The sequence below is a fragment of the Sinocyclocheilus rhinocerous genome, unplaced genomic scaffold (assembly GCF_001515625.1).
Source record: "Sinocyclocheilus rhinocerous isolate Xijiao unplaced genomic scaffold, SAMN03320098_v1.1 scaffold61, whole genome shotgun sequence".
NCBI lineage: Eukaryota > Metazoa > Chordata > Actinopteri > Cypriniformes > Cyprinidae > Sinocyclocheilus > Sinocyclocheilus rhinocerous.
Genome location: NW_015640445.1, coordinates 2,178,788 through 2,193,042, shown reverse-complemented (window position 1 = coordinate 2,193,042; position 14,255 = coordinate 2,178,788). Strand labels below are relative to the sequence as shown.

Genomic DNA, 14,255 nt, shown 5'->3' with positions numbered 1-14,255 from the left:
CAGTACAAATACATACTTCAGAAGTGCTTTGATTAAAAAAAACAAAATCTGTTCCATGGAAAAACACACATATATGTATAAGGATGAATAAACAATGACAAAAAGTTTCAAATGAGGATATGCCCCTTCTCTTCCTTCACCTCTCATATATACGTTTACCCTAGTTTACCGTGTTAACATTGTGGCCAATCCTATTACAGCTCCTTCCCATGAAGCTCCGCTGATAGGGTCGTGGTATTAATCTCCATTACCCATCAGCCCCAGCCACGGAGCACTCCGCTGTCACTGCCGCTTTGAAGTCCAGAAGCTGAGCCGATAAGGGGATTAAACTTTGAAGAACCCCTTTATGCTCGGTCCAGCTCAGCTACAGCACTCCCCCTCTCCCTTCCTAAATAAAAGCATCCCTCCATCCAACGTCCACGACCTATAAAAGCAGCCTCCTCACAGCCCCGGCTCCTCCTCTATGACAGTGACTCTCTTCTGGACTCAGTCTGCCCTTCTTGCTTTTAAAAAGGAAACAGACCCAGGCCACAATGCCACAGGTTTAGAAAGACTCTGATCCATAGAGAGATTCTGCAAAACCTTTAGATCGCAGCGAGAGTTTTAATACAGGCAAATTGTTAACATTTAAGTAAACTGAGTGAATATGAAACAGGACCACAGACCTCAGCACATCTGGGGATGTGTGCACCCAGTGTTTCAGTTTGCAGTAGAATGTCACCTGGAAACACACAAACACAATCCTCAAAGGGCCATGAATTGTTAAAATAAATATAGTGGGTGTTTCTTCAACCTTGGGCACTTTCCTGAAGTCCTGAATGTTTCCACTACATCTACAATGATGCACAGGGTTTAGCAGAATTATGCGATAAATAAATTAATTAAAAAATGGCTGATTCATTTGTCTTGCTAATGTAGCTAGCATTTTATGTATTCTACTTACACATGATTAATCACATTTTCCCACTTTAATTTGACAAACTTGTGGGATTGTTAGAAATTACATAATGTTTACTTATCACATGTCTCAAATGTCTCGAAGTAAAAACCCCATTTCTTTTCTCCATAGGGAAATTGTTTTAACTTATAAACCTTTAAAGACAGGCCTGTTGTCTTAGTTGTTAACCAATTGTATATGCTTTTGTTAAAGCCATCAGTTCACATTGTTTCAACTTATTTGATAAATAATCGTGTTTAACGGCAGAATTCCAGGTGAAAAACAAGATGACCAATGATTACAAAAAAAGACTTCCACCAATAAAGCTGTGTGTCCACCAAAGCATTTTTAGCCAGCTGAAAATGCCAGGCGCTCTACTGAAAATGCCCAGCTGTGAGTGCTTGAGAGCGATTCTACAGCTCTTAAATATCTGCAAACATATTATGGTATTTTTATGCTTTAGTAAAGTCAAAAACTTACATACAGCGCCTTTAAAGTGGCAGACGAGCGTGTGCATAGAATAAACAGATTAAATTGTCCGCTGGTGTGGACGCTAATATCTTTATCTTTATAGTTATCGTTCTTGGTGTGAACGGGGCTTAAGATGCAGAGGTTTTTTTTTCAGTTGAGATGCTTTGGCTGTTATTATATGGAATTTCTGTGTAGTGTAACTGATTCTGGATCTGATTTAGCAGATAGTTTATTTATGAATATAAAGTACTTGCTCTGGCCCTTGTTTTAAATTGTTTTGTTGTTGTTGTGCTTCTTGTTGTCGTCTTTTGCTGTTGTACAAGGAGGATGTGGCAGTTGGTCGTGTGTAATTTGTCCCGCCCATCCTCCACTGTGATTGGACGGCTGACTAAAAAGTGACAATGAGTGTTGCATTGTTCCCAAAATTTAACATTCTTCAACTCTCTGTGCCAAAAAAATAAATCGCTGAGCGCACAATGCTAAGAGGGAAGAAAATTCTCAGCGCCTCGTCACGCTCATGCCGTTTTAAAAAACGCAGCGCTTCCATTGAAAACAATTAATTGAAAAAATACGCTAGTTTTCTTTGTTTAGAATGTCATAATCATTTGTATTTTTTGTAATGGATTTTCTTTTCTTTCTTTCTTTCTTTCTTTCGTTCGTTCGTTCGTACTTTCTTTCTTTCTTTCTTGTACATAATAAGTGCATTGTACCAAATGATTAATTTAAATGTAAGCACATAGTACTAGTTAAGGTTACTAAGGACATTTTTTTTTTGTAAAAATGTAAGATGCTTCCAAAACAGCTTTAATTTTGTTTTTGTAAAAATGTAAGACGTTTTCAAAACAGCTTTAATGTGACAAAAAACCCAAAAAGTTGTGTGAAGTTGAAGAAACACCTGTGTTTTTGATTTGCACTAGATTTGAACACACATCAACGATACCTCTTAAGTTATATTCATTAGATGCATTGCACTTTGATCTGTTGAACACAACAAAATAGAAACCAAGCAACTGGAAAAAAAAAGTTATTTTGCTTTGCTTTATGAAGTCAAGCACAGTTAGGACACAGTGTTGCTGTCCAAGTGATTTGTAATGCCTTATCTCTGAAAAAGGGCTACATTGTATTCTACTGTTTTCTCGAGGAAACTGGACATGAAATATGTCCATCTGCTTTTACAGTGATGTGGCTTCTCATCACACATCCACTATTGGCATGTTCCTGTCTGGTCAGCATGTCTGAGTTGCCCATCACTCTTTCTTTGAGCTCAGGTGCCATTATTTCTACAGAGCAGCACGCTCTGATCTGGAGCGTCAGCGCACACACATGTGCCTCACCTTGCACCGGGGAAGACAAAAATAGACCATCCCTACATGCACCAAGAGGACATGAAGTAGCCTATGGACTTCTGATGTCTCCACACATTAATCTTCGTTTTAACTCTGAGTCACCAAAACGGAGAGATGCAACCACATCAGACCTGCGGGGGGGAACACTGCATCAACCCTCCCTGGACCGGTCTCCATCCCCGCTGCCATCCTTTCCTTCATTATTATTAATGTCTCTTGTCAGAAGTACTTAAGAAATGCCGTTTAAGAGCAATCGAGTTTGGCCACCTGTGTTAAGTTCACACGCTGTGTCCTTATCGGACTTCAGCCCCTCAGAATGGAGGATGTCCAACTGTATTAGAAATTCCATTAAGTTAGTGTCAATAAGTTGGCCTGTATGTCATCCTATTAGGGGATTCGTATAGATAGTGACCTGTTACGTTGGAGGAGAACAAGAGGGATTTACGTGGTAAAGACCTCACATTACTGCTAAACAGTACACTCGAAGCTTGAGGAGCTAGAGAAAGTTGAACTCTGAGGAGGTACAACAAATTAATTAGTTTTTTTTCTACTGTTCAAATCTTGAAGGAATAGCTCAGATTAGATATTATTTAAGCACCAGAATGTGTCAAATCAAATGTTGTATAAAATAAATGAAAAAATACTACTACAGTCAGGAATTTTATGTTAGCATGTGTGTTGATTTAACAGTATGTAATTTTTTCATTATGCCATACATGCAACATGCAAGTGTTATTTTTGTAATTGTTAAAATTATATTTTGTTCATTATACTGAATGTTACACAAAATGATTTTACATGACACAATATAATAACAATGAGAATTTATTTTATTTAAAATTAGCCTTTTAATCTTAATTTTATTCATATCAATTTTATATTCTGTTCTATTTATCTAAGTGTACATATTTTTGAAAATTATTAATATATGTTTGCTTATTTGCTTTGTTTTGTTTTGTGTTGTGTTTTGCTGTCTTGTTTTGTTTTGCTTTTTTGTTTTGTGTTGTGTTGTGTTTTGCTGTCTTGTTTTATTTTGTTGTGTTGTGTTTTGTTGTGTTTTGTTTTGTTTTGTTGTTGTGTTTAGTTTAGTTTAATTTAGTTTTTTTTTTTGTTTTGTTGTGAGTTTCTGGCTCTTTTCCAGAAAAGAGAAAGCTTCTTACTGCCTAGTAGTAACTGCCATTTAAGGCAGCTTGTTACTAAGCTAACAATGTAATACTCCTAATAAATATAAATAAAAATACAATTTTCTCTAAACGTGTCATGATTATGTCTCTGTAGAATCGAGTTTGAGCATATCTAAAAGGTCTTTTCGCTTTTTCATTCTTTCACTTGCTTCATCTGCATCTCTGTCTTTTCTCAGGAGTGCTTCCAGTTCATCCTGCCTGCTCTGCCGCATGCCATTGACCTGCTGCGGGATGCCATAGTGAAGGTGAAGGAGGTACACGACGCTCTAGAGGACCTGCCGTCCCCTCCACCACCCCTCTCCCCTCCACCCACCACCAGCCCACACAAGCAGACAGAAGAAAAGGGTGTGCAGTGTGAGGAAGAGGACGAGGAGAAGAAGGACAGTGGCGTGGCGTCCACAGAGGACAGCGGCTCCTCTCACATCACAGCGGCTGCTATTGCTGCTAAGGTGAGCTTCACTATTAATAATAATAATAATAATTATTATTATTATTATGTAATTTCATGATATTTCATGTTTCCCTAACATAACTGGAACAGAAGAACGTATTTTGACATTAAAAAGATAACACTCTGCCCCTTTAAAGGGTCATGAAACCCCCTGTTTCAGCAACTCTTCTTCGATCCATGAACGTTTCTCTCAGTTATTGTGCGCGATGTCATCTCACAGACTCTGAAATGTCTGTCATAGCAAATCAACATATGCTGTTGTGAATAATTAAGTGAAGCGTCTTCTCATAGGATAAGAACACGCAGTCTCATGAATAATTTAATAGACACCGACGCGTCACCGATGTACTGTTAGTCCATTGCCACGTCACAAATTGTGACGTCAACACAATGTAGATTTTAAACCCGGAAGATGAAAATAGCACAAAAAAGCTTACAATTAACCAGTTTTCTCCAACAGTTAAAATTATCGGATGCTAACATTGTCTTCTATGATGTGCAACACAAACACCTCTGCTAAAATCTCAGAAAAAGCAGTTTCGGGTTTCATGACCCTTTAAGACTCTCTATCATTGCCCTTGATGCTCCATTGAATCATCTTTTGTGTTTGTGTGTGCACGTGTCAAGTCTCTTGTCATGTTTATGCATCTCATGTTCATCATCAGAGCATGAAGTCTCATCCCAGCCATGCTGTTGTCATGGCGAAAGGTGGACAGCCCTTGAGTGGCTTCATCCCGTCCACCTCCATTCTGTCCCATTTCACCTGCTCCTGCAGCGATACGGTAAGCCACACCCACTTTTCCATGCACATTCACCTCTCCTGCTATTCCATTGGCCCTTTTGAACATCCAGTTTCAAAACCAACCAATCAGAGAAATGAAATGTCATTGTAAGTTATTATTGTTTTATTTGCTCACTACTACTGTTGCTTGACAATAAAACAGGAAATAAATCCCTTAGGGGCTGTTCACACAGAACGCATTGTTGCGTCTAAATACATGAGATGTATCGCACAGGTTTTAAAACAAGCTCAGCGCGGAATGCCTCCTCTACCATGTTACCATCAAATAAAACAGTTGCCATGATAATTTGCTACTGTAAACAAAAGCTCTCAATGCTTGCCCTGCCTTCGGAATCTTCTGATTGGTCCACAGTTCTGGAGAGCTCACAGTTTTACTGACATTGATGAGTGGCACTACGTGTAAAAGTTGAAATTCTTTTAACTTGATACAATGTCTTACAATGTCTTGGTGCTCATGTGCGAGACACTTCAAAACACGCGAGTGCAACTGTGTCTAGTGTGTGTTTACATAGAAAAACAATGGAAATTAGTGCATTGGAATGGAAAAACGCATTCTGTGTGAACAGCCCCTTAGACTTGCATTTAATTTTTAGAGACCAAATACTGTAACATAAAACTGACACCTCCAGGTCTAGCTTTTTGACTTTATACTACTAATCTACTATACATTTGTTAACTTTTTTGTTAATTCTTTAATATCAGCATGTGTATAAAGCTGTACCATCTCTTATAATATTATTTAATAATAATTTAATGTTCAGCAAACCAGAATGTAACATTCATATAATTTAACATTATATAATTTTGTTATACCATAAAAATTATTTCCAAATTTATTTCATTTAAAGAAAAATAAAATTGGAATCTTCATTATTCTGAATGTTACACAAAATGAGTATACATTAAAGCCATATCTAGTGACCAAAATATGATAGACTTGGCACCTCCAGGCCTAGCTTTTGTGCCAATAAATAACACCCTGGCAACCACCCACAACATGGACAAGCATGACTTACTTTCTTTCTTTAGCTTTCTATTGCGTTGTATGAGTTTATACTTTAGCAAGCAATATTTGTCTTGTTGTTCAGCCTTGCCAGGTTTTGTAAAGTTTTTTTTTTCTCTGATAACACAGAGGATTGAGTATATATCCTGTATTAGCTGTCTTTATAATGGGGTCATGCAGGTTGGCATTACTGTGTTCTCCACAGGGAGCGCTCGTAGCTCGAGTCTCATGGGAAGGCAGAGGTTGAGTCGAGTGCTATTATTAGCGCAGGGTTAGCTTCTGCGCTGGGTAATTAAAGCGCTCGTGGAGCTGCTCTTTCCTGTGAGGCCTTGATTTATCCCCAGTGTTAATTAGTGCTCCGTTAAGCCCCAGCGTTCCTATGGAAGATCCCTGCGCTCTTCGCCCTTCTGCCCATCAGACTCCCGCTTAATCCCAGCACAGTTCTCCCAGACAGCATAGCTGCAGTTTGTTACTGCACAAAGACTCGCCTACTGGATCAAAGGCAGCGAGTCTCAGTCTGAATACAGTAACAAATATCACTCTGTTTAGATAATGGCGTTTCAAATATTTGTCTGTGGAGGTTCATTAATACTTTCTGTCAAGATTGTGTGGGCTATATTGCTTCTGTAGTAGTCAAAAGTCCATGTTAGTCAAGGTTTAATGATTATTTACCACACTGCTCTCTGATGCTCTTGTACCTTTGAGAGTTCTGTATGTACAGTATATATGATGTGTTATGATTGGCTAATGCTTTGCAACATGCCACACACACACATATACAGTATGTGTGTGTGTGTGTGTGTGTGTATGTATATATATGTGTGTGTGTTCATTAATACTTTCTGTCAAGATTGTGTGGGCTATATTGCTTCTGTAGTAGTCAAAAGTCCATGTTAGTCAAGGTTTAATGATTATTTACCACACTGCTCTCTGATGCTCTTGTACCTTTGAGAGTTCTGTATGTACAGTATATATGATGTGTTATGATTGGCTAATGCTTTGCAACATGCCACACACACATATACAGTATGTGTGTGTGTGTGTGTGTGTGTATGTATGTATATATATGTGTGTGTGTGTCTGATTGAACATTATGAAATGTTATCATATTATAGAATTATATATTAAAATAATAATTCTAGAATTATTATTCTACAATTATATAATAATTGTATTCTTATATTCTTCAAGTTATATTCTTGCTGAATAAAAGTATTAATTTCTTAGAAAAAACACTCTTACTGACTCCACAGCACTGTAAGTGTAAATACTGATTATTGCCAGTTCTTAACTGAATTTGACTGTCCCTGTCTTCTGTTTACAGATACCAGAGTCCATCATTTCACGAGGCGTGCAGGTTTTGCCGCGGGACACCGCCTCTCTCAGCACCACGCCCTCGGAGTCTCCTTGTGCTCAGCAGTCCCGCCTCTCCACTGCCTCCTGCCCCACCCCCAAAGTAAGACTCCGCCCCTTCTCCCTTGATTCACACCATTCCTTCTCCTCTCAGCTTTCTTTTCCGTCATTCACTCCGTATCCTCCATGGCTGGATCCTCATCTGCTGCCACCTCATTGGCTGCTTGACACACTGCTTTGCATTCCAGACAGCAGTGACTTTGCTCATTGGGCCGTCTGAGAGGAGAGGCGAGAACTCTTCACTGGCTGAATTTTAAGTTCGGCCAATTTGATTTTCCTCCTGTAGCAGTTAACAGTTTGTTGTTTTAGATCCAACAGTGTGATTAGACGAACGCTGCAAGGGTCTATTAATTCATAACTATTTTCTTTAAGAAGTTCAGGAGCCGTTTTGGATGTTCCTTTTGCAACAGTTAACGGGTTACTCCACCCCAAAATGAAAATTTTGTCATTAATTACTCACCCTCGTGTCGTTCCAAACCCGTAAGACCTCCGTTCATCTTCCGAACACAAATTAAGATATTTTTGATGCATTCTGAGAGCTCTCTGAGCCTCCCATAGACAGCAATGTAAGTAACATGATCAACGTCCAGAAACGTAGCAAGGAGATCGGTAAAATAATCCATGTGACATCAGGGGTTCAACCATAATTTTACGAAGCTTTTTTACGAACAAAAATAACGACTTTATTCAACAATTTGTCTCCTCTGTGTCACCGTAGCTCCATGAGGGTGAGTAATTAATGCAGTAACTCACATTGTGTCAGCCATTTAGTATTCAGTCATACATTGTCATACATACACTTCCATCTCAATTTTTGACTCAAAAGTGCTATCGGTGTAGCCGACCAAGTCGTTTACTGAATGGAGTTATTTTGTGCTGTTTATAACAAGTTACATTTTGTTGTGGAGTGTGTGATAGTAAGATACTTCAGTTTCAGCTCTTTCTCAACTGTTTCCTCAGTTTTTTGTGGAAGTGTCATGGTATAAATGTGTGCTTTGTGTTGTGGCCCTCATGATGCTGGCCCTGTCAAAAATAGCATTCACTTTGATGACAGAATACTGTTTAAGAGTACCGTTTGAATCACATAAAAACAAACAAGACACCCTACACATTTGTGGACACCATTGACAGAAAAAAACATAATAAAAAAACACATTAAGTGCGCATTTGGGTCTGGACCAATCGAGTGTCTGTTTAGTTCATGAGATGGTCATATGTGTGCGTGAAATCTGTCAACAAGCTGTAAATAAGTGATTAAAGGGGTGGTTGATTGCGATTTCACTTTTCTAATGTTAGTTAGTGTGTAATGTTGCTGTTTGATCATAAACAATATCTGCAAAGTTACGAAGCTGAAAGTTCAATGCAAACGGAGATATCGTCTTTTAAAATTCTGGCAGTTTAATGCCTACAAAAACGACTGGTAAGGGACTACAACGAGTTACTTCCCAGGTCCGTTACCTCAAGAACCCAGAATTTTACATAAACCCCACCTCCGGGAACACACACATGTTAGACTGCACCCCATAAACAATCAAGCCTAGAAAAAAACCAGTCAACCACCCCTTTAATGATGCTTCACCAGCTTTTTTTGTCTCCCTCTAGTGAACACAGTGTGTATTACATCTGTGTTTTCCTTTAGCAGATCAGAGTATTTGTGTCTCAGTGTCAGACTTTGGAAAGTTGATGCCACCGAGTACTTGAAGTGTATAATGGAAATGTTTAGACCTCTTTTTATCATTTCTTTTTTTAGGATGTATGTGAAATGCCTGTGATAAGCAGGATTCCAGCAAAGTGCTCTAAGCTTAAGCTTTGACCTCAGGCTGGGTTTTAATTCTGCTGACTGCTGTTTTTTTGACGAGTGTCTGGCAGTTTGGCTTTAGTTGCTAAACAAGGTTGTCAGGTGGCACTTAACAGTTAGAGGCTACATACAGTAAAGAAACATGCTGAGGTGTGTGTGTGTGTGTGTGTGTGTGTGGTGTTGAACAGTGCACCTATCACATTAAGCATCTGGGAATTCACAGTCCTGATAAAATAGTCATTGCAGGTTCACAAATGTGTGGGGAATTTATATGCGGTGGGAATATTGTGTGTGTGTGTCTGAGAGAGAGAGAGAGAGAGAGACACTGTGGTCGGGCCCACATAAAAAAGAGCCAAATGAACATTTCATTCATGCACATTTTTTCTCTTTTTTTAATACATTTAACTTTGTAATTTTTTTTAAAATTCAAAGTCATAACTCAATCTTAGAAAAGATCTGTCGCTACCTTGTTTAAAAAAATTAAATAAAAAACTTTAAAGTTATTTAAATCTTGCAGTTAAAGTTATTTAAATCTTGCAGTTACACTGTATAGGAAATGCATATACTGTGTTTACATAAAATATAGAATTGGACTTTCTATAACTAGTCATTTTCCAAGATAGACACTTGAGGTGCCAGTCAAGGTTTAGTTAGTGGCTTAGGGGCCAATGCTTCACATGTGAACACCAGTGGAAATGGAAGAAGAGAAAGAGTAAGTAAATGAACATAAAGGAGAAATAGGAGACAGTTTTTAGGCTTTGTTGCAATTCGTTTTTCTTTTTGTCTGAACAGGGAAAAACATTTTTAATCCAAAGTCTGAACTGTTAGATTGGATATCAATTGGATTTTTGTTTGTTTGTTTTTTAAATGTGAGAAAAGATTTCTATTTCAAATAATTGCTGTGTCCAAAGTTCATCAACAAATCCTGAAAATAAAAAGTTTTCCACAAAAAATATCTTTTGAACTTCGTATTCATCAAAGAATCCTCAAAAATGTATCACTGTTTCCACAAAAATATTAAGCAGTACATCTGTTTCTACATTGATAATAATAAGAAAGGTTTCATGAGCACCAAATCAGTATATTAGAATGATTTCTAAAGGATCATGTGACACTGAAGACTGGAGTAAATGAATACAAATAAATAAATTACATCTTAAAATATAATAAAACAGAACAACTTTTAAATTGTAATAATATTTCATAATATTACTGTTTTTGCTGTAGTTTGATCAAATATTCGCAGCCTTGGTGAGAAGAAGAGACATAAAAAAAAAAAAACATTAAATATTTTTCCAACCCCCAATTTTTTTGAACGTTAATATGTGTAACGTCATACATAATGTACACAATATTGTCTGGAACTGTGTCTGAATACTTTTCTTTTTGTTGGCTCTTTCCTTACATAATAAACTGTGTGATATTCACTATTTAGTGACTGAATCAGCAGTTCTGGACAAATATATGTCGTAAAATGTAGCTTGTGTTCTGGTCAGCAAAATGGCGTGGTAGACAGCAGAGGCTAAATTCTAGTTTTCCCGTCCTCTCTTTCCACGTTGACAGCTTGTTGTATGAGAACGACTTTTAAAATCCTGCTGACACTAAAATGATGCTAAATGCTGAATCGTGACTGTCTGAACAAACGAATCGCATTTCATCAAAATAACAATCAGGCCCAAATATCGCATGTGAAACGAAATTGGATTTGTGTGCAGTGTGAAAAGCATACATCATCCAAGACGACCAAAGGCAACACACACACACACACACACATATATTATGCTCACTGCATTCCCTCAGCACAACGTCCAGCTGTTACATAAGACCCTGTTTGGCTGTGAGCTCTCCATGCGTGCTAAACGCAGAGGTAATAATGCATAATACGTTTTTACACTCTCTCTTTCCCTCTCTTAACCCACTCAGATGCTTCGCCTGAGCCGATCTGATTTCAGAAAACACACTCTGTACCCGCACACACAGCCGTCAACCCTGCTAGTCTATCCCTCAAATCTGTGGTTGCACTTCCTCCAAATTTAGATCCCAGTGGTTTTTACTCATCCTCCGCTTTGCATGCTGTCTCACTCCACCTCTTTCTCCCCTCCTACACTCCCTCTGGCTTCATGCGTGTCGTGTGTGTGTGTGCGTGCGTGTCAGTGTGTGCACGGGAGACGTGCAGCATTCTTCTGTGTGTCGGGATAAAGCATGGTAAGCGCAGTCTTTCTCCGCTCTGATGCGTCACTCTGTTTTGTTCTACACGTGTCTGTTTTGGATGTGTGTGTGAGGGGTGTAGGTTGGTAGGGCTCCACATAGACTCCAGGGGGGATCGGTGAGGCAGGAGGATTTCAGGGTGTATGATCTACGGCGTACGGAGCAGCCACTTGGTTTCATAACAGCTGCAGTGGTCTGATGTAGTAACACTGTGGCTTTTCTGAATGGAGGCTCCATTAGGTGCCAGTGTTTGGAGATGTGGTGGATGTAGTTTCAGTGCTGTTCCACATCTCCAGGTGCAGGTGCTTACAGGGAGAATCATGTTGTTTTGTTTATGACTTGTGCATTCATGTTTGTCTCATTCTGTAGCTTATTTTGCGTGTGGCATGTTGTGCAAGTGCATGTCTGTGTGGTGGTGTTTTTGTTGTTGTGTGCATGTGCACTCGTGTCCATAGTGTGTGTTTGTGTTTAGAGGGGGGATCTGTGTTATTTTACACACTTTAAGTGTTTCGTTATGGGGATACAGTATTCTTATGACTAATGAGTTTACAACAGACATTTCATAATTTGGCTTTAAATAATAGTACTACATAATATAATATAATATAATATAATATATAAAGTTTTTGTGAACATAATATATGTGTGTACTGTGTGTATTTATTATGTATATATAAATATTTATATATATAATATATACATGTAAATATTTTCACAATATATACTGTATGTGTGTGTCTATAATATATACATAATAAATATACACAGTATACACACATATTTTATATATATATTTAAAAAAAACTTTTGCCCAGTACTAAATATAATGTAATGTAATATAATTGTTATACAATAATAATAATATTATAGTATAATATAAAATATATATGTTTTGATTTATAGTCAAAACATGGCATCTCTCTGCAAGACTATTTAGTCTTTGACATGTAAACAAATATTAATAGATGGCATCTATAGGTGCTGTAACTATAATGTATTTTAGCACAGCTGGAATATATTGACCAATCAGAATTCAGGACGGGAGCTTTAAGATTTATAACCGATGCTGTGAATGGAATGTTTCAATAATTAATACAGTGATTTCAATATTTCCAACAACGTCCTTTGTGGCATTTCAAGTACTTAGCCTCAAAATGTAGCAAAGACATAGCAGCACTAGCGAAACAGTTATTTTAATTTGACCTGGGGATAAGAATGATTGAATAAGGATGATCGCTAGAGAAACCATATGGTTTGGTATCCAGGTTGTGGCTATTTCAACTAAAAAGACAATGTGGCTGAATTAAATGACAGTACTTGGTTGTTCTCTATAGTCTAGTCTATTCTATTCTATTCTATTCTATTCTATGTTATTGTTTACATTTGATGTAGTTTGCAACACTTATTATAGAGTGACCCACAGTGTGTGACATATGATAAGAACAGCAGTATATAGTGCTTTGAGATAACAGCAGTATGAGATATAGACAGAGAGATTCATACTGAAGCTCACCCTGTGCTTCAGTGGCTGGAGTTGTGTGGATGCTCGGAGGACAGTGTGTGTGTTGTGTGTTCACTGAGGCAAGTGTGTGGTGTGTTCACTGGTGTGTGCTTGCGGGGTAGGGTTGGCTAAGAATGCCGCCTGGAGGGGCTTTCAGCAACGGACAGATATGGAGGAGACAAAAAAAGAAAAAAGAAACTGTAATTAAACAGCGGCGTTTATACTGAATTACAGTCACATCTTTCACCTACACAGGGCAAGAAAAACATGCACGACAGGATCTTAAAATAAAACTGTTTCTCTATTAACTCATTAATAGACTCACTAGAAGGAAATATTGTACTGTGATTGTTTTTTGTTTGTTTGGTTTTTGGGGGCCAGTTCCTTTTTTTTTTTTACTCTGTTCGGATGCTAAACAATTTGGGATATTTAGGGTAAAAATAATATCAATCAATTTGGTTGTGACTTTTAACAGTTTTATGTTGGTTTATTGAATACAAACTAGTGCTGTCAAACGATTAATCGCGATTAATCGCATCCAAAATAAAAGTTTTTGTTTACATAATGTATATGTGTATTGTGTATATTTAGTATGTATATATAAATACACAATACACATAATGTATATGTGTATTGTGTATATTTAGTATGTATATATAAATACACACACACAAATACAGCATATAATTTCTAAATATTTACATGTATTTACATGTATAGTGCCGTGAAAAGGTTTTTGCCTCCTTACTGTTTTTAATTTTTAATTTTTTGCATATTTGTCACACTTAAAAGATTCAGATCATCAAACAAATTTTAATATTACACAAAGATAATGCAAGTAAATACAAAATGCAGTTTTAAAATTATGATTTCCTTTATTAAAGTAAAAAAGCTGTCCAAACCTACCTGGCCCTACGTGAAAAATGTATTTCCCCCTCCTGTTAAATCATGAAAGAACTGTAATTAACCACATTATTTTAGAAAGCTGAGTTAAATTTCACTAGCCACACCCAGGCCTGATTACTGCCAGACCTGTTGAATCAAGAAATCACTTAAATAGAACCTGTCTGACAAAGAAAAGCATGCTTAAAGAGCAACACATCATGCCGCGATCTAAAGAAATTCAAGAACAGATGAGAAA

General features: G+C 37.5%; 1 protein-coding gene across 5 annotated transcripts in view; it reads left to right on the top strand.

Moving 5' to 3' along the window:
* Positions 1-14,255, top strand: part of gphna (gephyrin a) — a 109,783-nt gene that overhangs the window by 56,326 nt on the left and 39,202 nt on the right. For 4 of the 5 annotated variants that reach the window (XM_016568826.1, XM_016568825.1, XM_016568827.1 and 1 more), the window contains exons 7-9: positions 4,115-4,387; positions 5,055-5,171; positions 7,519-7,650. In XM_016568826.1, the coding sequence (XP_016424312.1) occupies positions 4,115-4,387; positions 5,055-5,171; positions 7,519-7,650 (522 nt within the window). The remainder of the gene's footprint in view (positions 1-4,114; positions 4,388-5,054; positions 5,172-7,518; positions 7,651-14,255) is intronic. The other variant, XM_016568828.1, reaches the window with a different exon arrangement.